Raw genomic sequence first — 13,042 nt, forward strand, 5'->3', positions numbered from 1 at the left:
GGCGGCGCCGCCGGGGGGCCGGGCCGGGCGGGAGCTGCCGCCGGGCGCGGGGCTGCGGAGTCCCCGGCAGCGCGCGGGGCAGCTGCGGAGCCGCCCGCCGGGCTCTCCCCGCCGGGCTCTCCCCGCCGGGCTCTCCCCGCCGGGCTCTCCCCGCCGGGCTCTCCCCGCCGGGCTCTCCCCGCCGCCGCCGCGCCCTCTCCCGCGGCTCTCCCGCCCGGCAGGAGGGCTGCGGGGCGCGGGCGCCGGGCGGGACGTGCAGGCGCCTCCGGGCCCCGCTGCTCCGCGCAGCCCGCTCCGCAGCTCCCGGATCTTTGTTAGTTTTTTTCTCCTCCCCTTTTCCCGGCGTCTCCCGAGGGAACCACTTGCCGGAGCGTTTCTCCAGTTGCAGCTTTCTGCCGTCCCGGCTCCCCGCTGGAAGCGGTGCCGTGGCGGGTCCCGCTTGTGGCGGAGGAGCAGCCCCTCGCCGTCCCGCCGGAGCCTGCCCGTGCTTGTCTGCAGCTCAACTCGATCCCGTTTCCCTTTACAAACCCTGCTGGTGTCCGCGGTGCCGCGCGTTGGACCCCGTGCGCGGAGCAGCCCTGCTGCGCTCCTTGTTCCTGGTGCGTGTGCCTTGGTGCCTCCAGTGTAAACGTGTTCCTGGGCGGAACCCGGTGATCCTCTCGTGTAAAACACACTGAACACKTGTCGGAAGTGGGATCTGAACACCTGAGGCTCCTCTGCGGGCGCACGGCTGTGCTCGAAGGGTGTTCAGCTAAAGTGGAGAGGCCCGCGAGCTGAGCGCTCGCTGCGCGTGTCCCTGCGGCGCCGCGGAGGCCGCCGTGCGCCCGGGAGGCTGCTCGGCCTCTCCGGAGGCTGCTCGGCGTCGCACGAGCAGCGTCGCGCGGTGACAGCTGCCGCGGATGGCAAAGGTCCGCTGTCACTCGGAGCCGAGGCTCCTGTACCTGCGCGCCTTAGGGGTCCCTTTCTCCCACCCAACTTCCCCATTTTTGAGTCTTTCTCTCCGTGCTGTGCATCAGCCCAGTTTAGAAGCTGGGCTTTCGGCAATTTGGAGGTTTTCTGAGGATTTCTGCTCTCCTGTCAGCTTGTTGTGCATGGGTTTCAGCGACTCCCGTGTGCTCGTTTTATCGACACGAGCTCTTCGTGAGGAGCAGCCGCTGAATTAACCTGCAATGAGAAGCCTGGCAATTGCTTGGGGAGCAGCTGGGACAAGGTGGGTAGGGCTCAAACCTCACGTTTTCTGCAGGATAAACCCAGCCCTTGCTCAGCACCAAGGACCCAAGGAGCCCTGGTGGGAGCAGGGGATGGCTCCAAGTCCCAGCCCTCCTTGGGAGCTGTCGGAGCAGTGACGGATCCTTCGCGTCCGCTTAGCAGAGCACCAACAAACGGGATCGTTGCAGTGGGGATTGAGTTTCCCCAAAAAACAGTAACCGGAATAAGGTCCCAGGTGGCCTCAATGTATCGAGGGAAGAAAGTTGCTCCCTTGTGAGTCGTCCTGGCTGTGTTGTGGTCTGGTTTGATCCTGCAAAGTGTGAAATTAGCTCCTGCCCCTGGTGCCAAGGCCCTGTTACCAACCTCTAAAATCACTGCGAGGGCTGGGAAGCAGGAAACGGGCAATTCTGTCACCTGGAGCTGTGGAAGGGCCAAGGGGGCAACTTAAAGAGAACGGGTGGCATCGGAAGGTGGCAGAAATCGGGCAGCGCGGACAGGCCAGCCCTGCAGCTGGGCAAGAAGAGCTCTAAAGTTGAAATGTTTTCCCTTAAATATGTGTCTTCATGTATTATTTTTTCCTGAAGATAATGAGGTGCATTTTCTAATTTAAAAATGATAAATACAGCTCGGAAATGTGCCGAGAGGGTGTCACAGCGCCGATTAATTGGGAGCATTAATGGAAGAAATAATTGGGTGGAGAAGGTGCTTTGGCCGGTGGCTGCCTCCTTGTCAGGGCTCCATAGTGCAGGCGAGCGGGCCAAGCAGCATCTACATTCACTGTTGGTAGATAAAGAAACCACAAACTAGGTATGGGGACCAGGCGTGATCTAGATCATACCCTTCAGAAAAGAGAGCTCCTGGTTCTGGAGCTGCCCTGCTCTCCTTGGCTCCCGTGGCRCTCGTGCCCAGAACAGGGTCATGAAGGCTCTGCTGGGCTGACAGAGCTGCCTTGTTCCTCCTCCCGTCTGATTCCAGGTCTTTCTGATGTCAGGGAAGTATTTTGGTTTCTATTTTCTAACCRTCTCGCTGTTTGGACTACGTGTTCCCGAGAGAACGTGTCGCTTTCCTAGGCACTGGGCCCAGGTTATTCCGAGACGTTTGATGGCATTTGAGGTGGGTCACGAAAAGAGTTTTGCGTTCAACACGCTGCAAATAAATTGTGGGCTGTTAAGCTTATTGCAACCTAAATGTGAGCTTTGTCAGGTTTGGGGATCTTGTATTTCCCCATGGGTGTGGGAGAAACGTATAAACTCCAAAAGAAAAGGCAAAATTCTGCAAGAAAAAGGGAGAAAGATGCGATGGGCTGTGAGTCAAAGGAGAAGGAAGCACAAAAGGTAGAATGGAGGATCGAGGGGGCACATGTGTCATCCTGTAGCACTAAAAATACGTAGAAAAATCAGCCCTGGTGGCAAGCTAATGTGGATAAGGGTGTGCAAGTGGTAGGGTGTGCTCTTAGGAGGGACATGGAGAGGATGAGGAGCTGGAGCTGGGAGGGGACCTGGCTTTTGACAGGGCGGGTGGTGGGTCCTGCAGAGCACCGGAGCCCGGCAGGCTTTGACGGGATCCCGGCGGGATCCACTCATGCGATGAGACCGTTGGAGCCGTTAGTGGCCTCGGAAAGCGGCCAGCGCCGCCCCGGGACCGCGGTGCCGACCCGAGCCCTCCCGCCTCCGCTGCAGCCGGCAGAGCCCGTGATCCGGTCACAGCAGTGGTGAAAGCGCCGCGCGCCGGGAGGAAGCGCCGCTTAGCGAGCCAGGCACCCGAGAATTCCGAATGCTTTGGGAATCCATATAGTCTGAGATGTGTGGTGCTGCTTCGCAGAGGAGCTATAGAATTTAGAGTTTTGCTTGTGGCGCCGCTGCAGCATTAGGGGCGAGAAGGCGGGAACGCGTCCGTGGCCTGCCGTGCCGGCACGCACGGAGGTCGGGGCGGTAGCGCTGCTGATCAGAGGTGTCCCGGCCGAGTCAGGAGACCCGCACCCTGCTCCAGCTCTGCAGCCCCGTGGGTCGAGGGGAGGCTGAGGCTGCTCCTTGGGCTGCTGCACGTGCAGCCTCCACGGTGCGGTGAGGAGAGACTTCTGCTGAGAGCTGGGCCCTCTCTCATCACATCCGTGGTGGGAAGGGACTCGGTGTGTGCTTCCCCGAAGCCAGAGCAAGCGTTGCAGGCAGTTCGCAGCAGCGTCACTGCTGAGGAGTTTCYTTGGTTTGGGAAATGACATGGTGTGATGGTTGAACACTTTGGCGTAGTCCAGATGTGGTCAGAGTTGGAATGATTTGTGTAGGGCGAGGGGAGGAGGGAGAAAAGCGGAGTTGCGCATTTGCTCCGGTGCAGCGTGATGGGCTCGAGAAGTGATTCAGCAGGTGCTACAACGTGTGCCCATGGCCTGAAGATGCAGGTGCGGCTGATCTGCGTCCTTGCCCACGCCGTCGTGCCCCTGGAGATCCTGGAGACGAGGGCGGCCGCAGAGGCTGGTGGCACCTGGGGCGGCCGCCGGAGAGGAAGGCGCTTTGGGGCACCGGCGGCCGCTGCCCTGCCTGGGAAGCGCGAGGCCCGGCCGGAGTGAGACCGCCCCGGGAAGGCTCCCGGAGCCGCGGGCACCACCCGCCTCATCCTCCCCCGCGAGGAGGAAGCTGCTCCTGGTGCATTCCTGCTGCCTCGTAAAACAGGGCCGTGACAGAGATGGGAGCGAGTCCTCTGCTTTTCTGGGTGCTGTGGTTAATAATATCTCGGCATGCTTGGAACGGGCTTCTGTTCCCCACCCACCCTGCAAACAGCTAAGCAGGATGGATCTCTCTTTAATTAGGTACTCCCAGCAATACTAGTGCTCGGGCATTAGTGCCGCAGGCACGGGGTGCGCGCCTGCTCTTTCCGTGCGATTGTTTCCTAAGCACTTCTTCAATAATTCAGGAAGGCTGCAATTATCGGCAGTGTTTTTAAGAGTCGAGTATCTGTGTGATCTTCTAGTTCAGCTTTGGAGGATTCTCCGCTTGTTTGGTCAGCRGGATTTTGCGGTTGGGCTGCTGCCTGGGGAGCTCTGCTTGCTGTGGGAGCCGGGCCGAGTGGCTCCAGGTGAGCAAACGAGGCGCCCTCAAGCTGCCCGTGCCCATTCCTCCTCCGGAGCAGCGCCTCGGGGTGGCTCCCCAGCTCCTTGGGATGCCCACGGGCTCCTGGCCGCGCGGACCGCGGGCGAGAGCCCTGCAGGGGCTCCGAGGGGCGTCGCGCTCCCGGAGGGGCCGCTGTTTTGTTTCACGCGGAGCAGATTAGGCTGCTTGCGGCTTAACCATCATTTGAGTCTCTCGTCAGAGAGTTTCGAAGCACTGAGCAGGTCTGGGTAGCACCCAAATGCTTCGGCGTGGCGACCGCGGGCGAGGACGCGGCAGGAGGGGTGTTGATGTGTCCGGCTGAAGAGAAGACCCCGAGAGTCCCGGCCCCAGGACCAGCTGGGGCTGTTGCCTTCCCCTCCGGGCCCGAGCGAGGCTGCCGGGAAACTCCCAGTGGCTGCAGGAACCTGGACCGCTGAGGGGGTCTTTGGTGTTCGGGAGTGGTTGAGTCGGGCGCTCTCGGGGTTTGGTTAGAACGCCAAGCGGCTCCTGGAAATTTGCATTTTGAGGACTCCAGGGTTCACCCCATTTATGCTGCAATAAGGAGCTGCATTGAGCAATTTGTGGAGAATTCACAGAATATTTCACAGAATATTTAAGGTTGGAAGGGACCTCTACAGAYCATCTAGTCCAACCTTCCTGCTCAAGCAGGCACACCTAGAGCATGTGGCACAGGGYGGCATCCAGGCGGGTTTTGAAGACCTCCAGAGTAGGAGACTCCACAACCTCCCTGGGCAGCCTGTTCCACTGCTCTGTCACCCTAACAGTAAAGAAGTTGCTCCTCACCTGGAGACGGAACTTCTTGTGCTTCAGCTTGTGGCCATTACCCCTCGTCCTATCGCTGGCCACCAGTGAGAACAGCTTGTCCCCTTCCTCCCTGCATTCTCCCTTCCTGAACTTATACATATTAATCATATCCCCTCTGAGCCGYCTCTTCYCCAGAGAAAACAGGCCCAGCTCACTCAGCCTCTCTTCATACGAGAGATGTTCCATTCCCTTAATCATCCTGGTTGCCCTTCTCTGGACCCTCTCCAGAAGCTCCACGTCCTTCCTATACTGGGGTGCCCAGAACTGAACACAGTGCTCCAGGTGCGGTCTCACCAGAGCTGAGTAGAGGGAAGGGCTTGTCCTGTTTGCCTAGTGATGTTTGTGGGGCTTCAGTGGACTGAGCAGGAGGTTGGGRGGTCTCCCGTGGCTTTTTGATCCGTGCACCCTGACTTGGTATCCTGCTACTGAGTTGTGCGTAGGAATTTAGGGACCACAACCACAGGAATGTGTGCAAATAAGCAGGAGGCACTAGGGCAGTGAGACACCCTCACTTCCGCAGACACGATCCTTTCTGCAGACCTGAAACCAAAGAAATGTCCTGCCGAGCAGCTCCATCCCACGTGCTGCGCTCAAAACCAGGAGCTCTGTGGAGTAGTGTCAGCTGGACACTGGGTGCTCACGGAAAAGTTTTGGGGTTTCACAGTGATATTTGAGTGTTGCAGCTAAACTTGCCCACTGGTTAGAGAGGTTTGGCAGAGAGCAGCTTCTAAAGATGAGCGTGGGAAGCTCTCTGTGATATATGGGGAGCAATGGAGCAAGGAACAGTGTTCATCTGATGATGATGTTCATCAGTGATCAATCTCACTTGATATTTCTAATGWAATGTATTATTGTGGTGCAATTAAAGGGAGAGCAAGCAGGAAAGACAAGAAATGAGTGAAAGATGCGATATGAAGAGAGGTGATACCTGCAGATTATRCCTGTATCTACAGACTGCACCTACCCCTCTCGGCGGGGCTGGCGGYGCCGCTGCAGCCCTCAGGTCCTGGCGAGGGATGGGATCGTCTCGAGCGGAGCGTCCCCTTGATTTGAGGTGAGAGCCGTGACGTGGGCACCACGGCCCCGTTTCCTTGCCCTTGGCACCGGGGACGGCTCCCTGCCCCGGCTGGAYGCGGCGCCGGGCCTGTCCTGAGGAGCTCGCCCCGGGGCAGGGCTTAGTCGTGGAAATGAGATAAATTCCCTTGCACAGAATCCGGTAAAAATACARCTGGTCAGGATTGGGACGTTGCTATAGCAACGGACTCCTAATACAGTTTYTCTGCAGAAGGGCAAAAAACATCAAATGAAGTGCGAGTGCAGCGGGACTGTAGCTGTCAGCAAAGGGAAAATCCTCAGTGGACAAATGAAGGGGTAAAACCCTYAATTAATGTCAAGGAGGGCAAAAGGCGTCAGTTTTGCTTGGGAAGAAGCTGGTGCTCGGTGTGCGCACGGCCTCGTTCCTGCGCCAGGGCAGCCCAGCCTGCAGCTTCCCGGCTGCCGCCGTCCCGCGCGCAGCAGGATCGTCCTGCTCGAAGGYGGGCAGCGTCTCCGCCTTCGTCGCCTGGATGTTTGTCGTGGCAAGCGCGCCGTTTTGGCTGCGTTAAACAAATGGCTCTGTGCTGTCGCGAGGCGACCGGGACTTGCATCAGAAATGCCCCAGGTTTATCGGGCGGTTCCTTCGTTGCATTACTTGGAGCAAGGTGGCCTTGGAGGACAACACAAGAGTTTCCCAGCTAGATTTTCTGGATTTTGCCCTTGCACCGGAGCTGGACCTGGGGCTAGTTGGGCTCTGGGTAGTGGCGTGTGCCGGGGAAAAGCTTTTACAGACATCTGGGTCCTGGAAGAAACTGCCCTAGGGCACCTGGATGCCTGTCCACGAGCTTGGTTCAAAGCTCTTCTTTTGTCTTATGCACCGTGTCCGTTTGGACAGGGCACATCCTCACCTTTGCTGCCTTCACCAGCAGCATCCTGGAGTTTAGTCCATGCATCCCCCGCTTCCGATGCATCTAGCTGTTTTCCTCATGTTAATAAACGCAGGCTTAAATATTCGGGAGGCCCCGCGATGCCGAGGGCAGGGCCTGTGTGTACACACGGGTCTGTTGGCAGGAGACTTGCTGATGCAACCCGCCTCGCTCTGGGTTAACCAATTAACATGAAGAGTTAATGAATAAAATGGGTACTTAGGTCTGAAAGCAGCTGCATGTTAAAAAAATAACCAAAGAAGCTGCTTTTAAAACTAGGGTGTGCATGTAAGGCTCCCACCAAGCTCTGCAGAAGAGTCCGGGTTATAGAGTTTAAGCAAAGCTGGAGCTGAGTTCATGTCTTTTGGGCTTGGGAAACTTGTATTACGTGAGCACCCATAGCTTGTTGTTCAAGCGCCTGGTTTCTTTTAAAGGGAAATTAAATTTAAGARTAAACCTTGAGCTTTTTCCAGGTTAAAGGGAGCATCCGCAGTGCTGCATGCTAAGGATACGACAACACAACCTGGGCTAAAAGTGAGGGCCATAAATATTGTGTAAATACATTATCTCATTAGACTTGTATCTAATCCTGTTGCCTGCTGTTTTTCAGACTCCCAAGCCAAACAAGCCAGAAAATATCACTGGTGGTCTTTCAAATCTAGGGCTGGGGTGGGTTGGAAATTAGCTGGAATGATTTTTGCCTCATCCTAATTAGGACACCGGGAGAAATCCTTTCAAGTTTAGCGTCACAGAGCAAAACGTCTGGTTTTAAAGTGTAATCCGATTAAAGAAGCCTAGTGCTGGGCGAGGCCCGAAGCCTTCCCGTGCGGGGACACGTAGGGCCTTCCCAGGCCCTTCCCTACTGCTCTTCATTGCAGAAATCGCCTTTCTCAAGGAAGCAGGAAGAGGGTTCTGATAAAGCTGTGACCTCTGGGGACTTGGAAGTTTTGCAATCTAGTCTTGGCTCTGTTGCAAGGACTGTGAAGTCCAGCAGATGACCGAGATAGAGGCCTGCGAGGCCCCCRACGTGGCGTTTGGTTCTTTCCAGTGTTTTTCAGGCTGCTGTTTCTCCCGGGGCAGAGTTAAATCTGGTGACGTGCCGGCTCTCGGGGGCAAGGCTTTCAGAGGGCCTCGATTCGCGCTGCGGTCTCCTGCGGGTGACTTCGGGKTGTCCTGGTGCGTCTCTAGTAACTACTTTATGTGCCTACAAATGAYTTGCGTTCCTCTCGTGGCATCGGGTGCTTTGTAAAGCCTCGTTTCAGCCTGGAGGAGTCTGGGGGCGCGTGTCTGGGCTCCTGTAGCTCATCCCTGCCTTGGAAACAGCTGAAAACACAACGGGCTTGGAGCAGGTACGTGCTGAGCGCTCGATTCGGCTTTTGGGGGGTAATTCCGACYGAGGCTAGAGGAAATGCTTGACGGAAAGAATGAAACAGGATGTCCTTGACATTCCTTTTCACTCAACGAAAAGACCTAGAAAGACGAGAATTGGTTAAAAAGCAAGCTGCTGTCGTTCTGGCCCTGCGGCTGGGAGGAGGTGACGCTCTTCGGATGGCCCTCGAACCGACTCAGCCGAAGGAGAGCTGCTCCCGCGAGTCCGCATTGTCCCGTCAAGCCTAGAAATGAGGTCCCCGGGGTTAGAAACGTGCCCGGGCTTCCCCCCTTGCCAAGCGATGTTCCTAAGCCGTGGAATCCGTGCCGGGAAGCGCCTGCTCTGCGCGTGCCGGCTGGTTTGCATCGTCCGTAACGAGCTTTTCCGATGCAAAAATAAACGGGGCCAGTCTCCGCTGTTGAGGTTAATGAGGAGCTTGAACCTGGAAGGCAACTTTAGGAAGGTAAATACTGCGTTTCAGTTGGGAGTGCGCAAGCGTGTCGCCCGCTCTTGTTCCTGCGTGTTTACCATAACTGCTCCACAAGGCGTTCGTCTTGGATATTACAGGAGTCCTTGTGGGAATTAGAGATGCGGGTGTTATCCCACAGCTCGTGCGTGCTTGGCTTGTTCTTCTTATCTGAAATTCCTCTGGAAAGTTGGGAACGAGGTGGGAAAGCAGGCTCTGCTCCCGCYCCCCGGAGCAGCATGTGGGGGGAAGCTGTAAACCGCAGCATCCTCCCAGCTCCACGGGTGTCATCAGTTACCACTGAGATGTAACTGCTCGCGGGAGAGRGTTTGAGGTAATGGAGAGCTTTGTCCCGGGATAGGTTCACACCTGAATATTCTGCCCTGKGGATGTGACCCTGCGTTCAAAACATTATGTTGGGAAAAGCTCTGCCACCAAAGGCAGCTCCTGRCTGCAAGAACTGCATTTAACACAGGAAAAAGCTCAGGTCTGTTTCTGTGTTTTCCAGGGCAGAAGTATTTTAAGGATTTTGGGAAAATGCTGCCTAAAAACTGTCTTATATGCRGGCAGTGTGGAATGTATACTTGGCTGGGCCTGACTTGCACACTTGGGTTTTGCAGCTCGCACCTTATCGCCGCTGTACGGATAGCGGAGACGAGTGATGACAACCTGTACAGGAGCCATCTCGAGATTCAGGAATAATTTACTCCCTCAGTCCTCGTGCCCTCCCGTTAACCGGCCAGATCTTGAGATGCTTCTGGAGTAAAAGGAGGTTCCTTCGAGTTTCAGTCCCACTTGGTGCTTGACACTYGCTTGAAAACTGTTGCCTGGCGAGCGTTCAGTTGATGCTTTCCCACTGTATGGAAGAACAGGGGGCTCTCACAGCAGTATTTGAACGTGGCTGGACAGGGTTTGTGCTAAATAGTCCCTTGAAGGCCATTGGAAACTCGCTTTTCAGCTTCCCTCCCCGCAGCTGCTCAGGCYCTTGCTCTTGGGGCGCCCAATTTGGAAGCCCGTGCGCAGGCCCTGGCGCGGTCGCAGCCGCCGTGTTTGCGCCTTGCCGCCCGTTCCTGCCTGCTCGCCCGGGGCCGCCTCCTGCCTTCAGGGCCTGCTGCTTAAGCCACCGCCCTGGGATTTAATGCCTACTTAAACTGAGCTTTGTGGGTGAAACCACTTGATTGCTGAAGTGATGGGAGAGCTGGGGGCTATGTTGAAGGGCAGCGTGTGCTCCAGATACTTAAGTGGAAGCTTTTGAAGCTCTTAATTCTGCAGTCCTGGGCACCTTTCCTTGAGGGCCTCCTCTCCCGTCCSGTTATGTTCAGTCTTCGTTATGGGGGTGAGCTCGTTAGCGCTCGCCGTCGYTCCCTGCCCATCCCTGTGTGCTGCGGGGCTCTCGGGGTGCAGCGCCCGCTCCCCCGTCTGCCTGGAAAACTCAGCTCTTCAGAGCAGGAGTAAATGCAAAGGGCTCACGTCCCTAGTCTCAGCAGCCTCGGGGGGAATGGGCTGCTCTGAGCCCCCATCTAATCTTTTTCAGCCTCCCTAAGGCAAAAGTGGGTACAAAATAATTGCGTTGGCTGCTTAATTGACACTGGGGAAGGGATAATTCGGTCTCCAAATTTCTGCTTCTCCATGTGTGCTTTACTCGGCCCATTTACCTGTTTCTCACGCAGGTCAGGAATGAGCTCCGCTCTTTGGCACGCGATGCATCGGTCTGAAAGAGAAGAGCCGTCCTGGCCGGGAAGCGAGCAGGTCCACGTGCTCCCAAATGTTCCGGTGACCCGGAGCTGGCATCACGGRCACGGCAGGAACCTTCCCTGAGGAGGGAAGGGCTTTCCAGACAGGAGAGCTCTTTAGGAGGCTGTTTTGGCATAGAAAGATGGGGAGAATATGGAGATATACTGAATTTCTCGGCATAAAGCTCATCTAAGATGCAGCAGGAGGAGGGTGTCCGTATCCGAATGAAGCGTCGCCTTTCCAGTGTGCTCCTAGATGCTAGAAATCCCCCCGAGAGGCAGATCGGATCAGATTGTGGTGGGTGCTGACAAAAATAGTAACTTTGATTTGTTCTAATCCTGATGATCTTGCCTGGCAATGAACRTGGAGCTGTTCTGCAGACCAGACAGCCAGGAGGGTGTTTTCTGCCATTCCTAAACATTTAATTGGTGCATCAATTCGCTGTGAAGGAGGGGAGTGATGGGCACTGGGAAAGAAATACTCAAATTCAAGTTTGCTTACTGTAAAACTCTGGTACTTTGCTTATTTTCATATTACATTTTCTTTCCTTAGATATAACTAACTTCTGCAGCACTGTGGAAACAGTAAAGCTTAATTTCAAATGAGGAGCAAGGAATGGTTATGGTAGCAATTCCACTAGTTCCAGTTCACAACTTGATGGTATTATCAGCTCCAGGCAATTTTATATGACTTCCAGAATGCCGCCAAGTTTATTGGATTTCTGCAGGAATGTCTTCCTTTCCCTCGTGCTCCTCAAACTCATCTAGTCAGATTCAATAGGGGAGGATTCATTGCAGAAGRGACGCTTCGTAAATCTCATTAGAAGCATTGTAATTGTTTTGCAAGCGTTGTCCAATTTCCACTTKCTCTTAGGGATCAGTTTCCCTGTCTAGCAAAAGAAAGGCAACGTTTTCAACCGTTCACTTCGGGTTAAACTCCTAAAGCGGCGAGTGCCGGGTCGGGAGGATTCGGATCTGGGAAAATTCAGACATGCYGGTTTGAAAATGCTGTTGAGCTCTGAGCAGGGACTGCGTGCGAGCTTCGGGTACGTGCCTTAGAAGCTAGGTGGAAACTCTTAAGATGATCCCAGTGTTGTCCCTCCCTTCTGGAATCTCGATCATCCTCCCATGTTTTCCAAGTTGTCTTCAGCTGGTTCAAGTGCTGAAGTCTCCAGGCACGGTGCTGTCCGTGAGCTGGAGCTGAGGAGGCTCCAAGGACCTGTGAGCGATGCCACTTTGCTCTCAACTTCCCTTCTCCTTTTCCCTGGCCCTGCCAACCTGCTGCCCTCGGACAGTGYGCGGGGAGGGAGCTGCAACCGGAGCGCGGACGACAGGAACCAAAGCTCCTGCCGTTCCCTGCACATGCACTGGTGACTCTTCCCTGCCTTTTTGCAGGGGAGATCTGCAATTATTTGCAGTTCTTTCAGAAAAGCTCTGTTCAGCTCTGGCCTGCGGGTGCCTGCAGCCAGCACGTACGGGACGGGAACGCCGCTCCGCTGCCTGAAATCAGCTGGAAACGCCGGGGGAGCGGGAGCAGATTGCCGAGCGAGTGTCGGTAATGGCTTTCAGAATAAAGGGCAGCGCCRGCACTCAGACCAGGCCTGCTTTCCCACCCCCTGCAGCTCTTCGTTTTGCATCGTGCTCCRAGCCCTTCTTTGATGTCGAACAACGCGCACAAGTGACCCGTCCTCYGCCGTGTCACAACGCTGCGGGCAGCAGGGTCCCCCTCAGCCCCACCATACATTAAGTTCAAAGAAATATGTTTCTCTTGCCAGGAGCCATCTGGAAGGGTGTAGAGCTGCCCTCTTCCTACCCAAAGAAGTCAGTTAAAGAAAGGGGTAGGGATAAACACGAGCCTCAAAAGAAGTGGTAGCCGTAACAGTAAGCTCTTCCCTTGCTTTTTCGTTGTTTCGTTGCAGCATTTCACTTCTCTGTTGAATGTGACGAGAGGTAAATTAAAAGCCAGACAGTTCCTACGAGTCAAATGCATCTGCCTCCTCCTGGTGCACAGAAGGGAATGTCTAACCCACTGCAAGAAACCCACCCAAATGGGTGTTGCAGGGCGGGAAATGCGCTGGATTTCGGTGTGCACGGAGGCAGTGAGGAGGTGCTCGTGTATTGACTTTGAGTGATAAAGGCAGAGAAGGGACATTTCAGGAATAAATGCTTTTAAGCCTGTCCTCCAAAAGCTTGAATGTTGAAGCACTCTGGGGGAGGTGCAGATACCACTTAAACAGCAGCAGAACTGATTCCTCGCTTGTGCTAAGACTAAAGCGATCCCAGGAGAGCAATAGGAAAGGAACCGAGTGGGCAGGTGGCCAAGATTCCATAGAGATCCTGGCACAAATGGATGCGGCCATTGGTGTTCGGAGGCAGCGTGGGTTCCTTGAGGATTC

At 55.5% G+C, this 13,042-nt stretch overlaps 1 protein-coding gene across 1 annotated transcript in view; it reads right to left on the reverse strand.

Annotated features, from left to right (window-relative positions):
• The window catches only part of TAF11 (TATA-box binding protein associated factor 11), a 13,238-nt gene extending 3,641 nt beyond the window's left edge, over positions 1–9,597 (reverse strand). Inside the window, exon 1 of the mRNA XM_026053098.1 lies at positions 9,541–9,597. Within this exon, the coding sequence (XP_025908883.1) occupies positions 9,541–9,597 (57 nt within the window). The remainder of the gene's footprint in view (positions 1–9,540) is intronic.
• Positions 9,598–13,042: the final 3,445 nt, after the last annotated feature.

The sequence above is a fragment of the Nothoprocta perdicaria genome, unplaced genomic scaffold, assembly GCF_003342845.1.
Source record: "Nothoprocta perdicaria isolate Ctin4 unplaced genomic scaffold, notPer1 scaffold_97, whole genome shotgun sequence".
Lineage (NCBI taxonomy): Eukaryota > Metazoa > Chordata > Aves > Tinamiformes > Tinamidae > Nothoprocta > Nothoprocta perdicaria.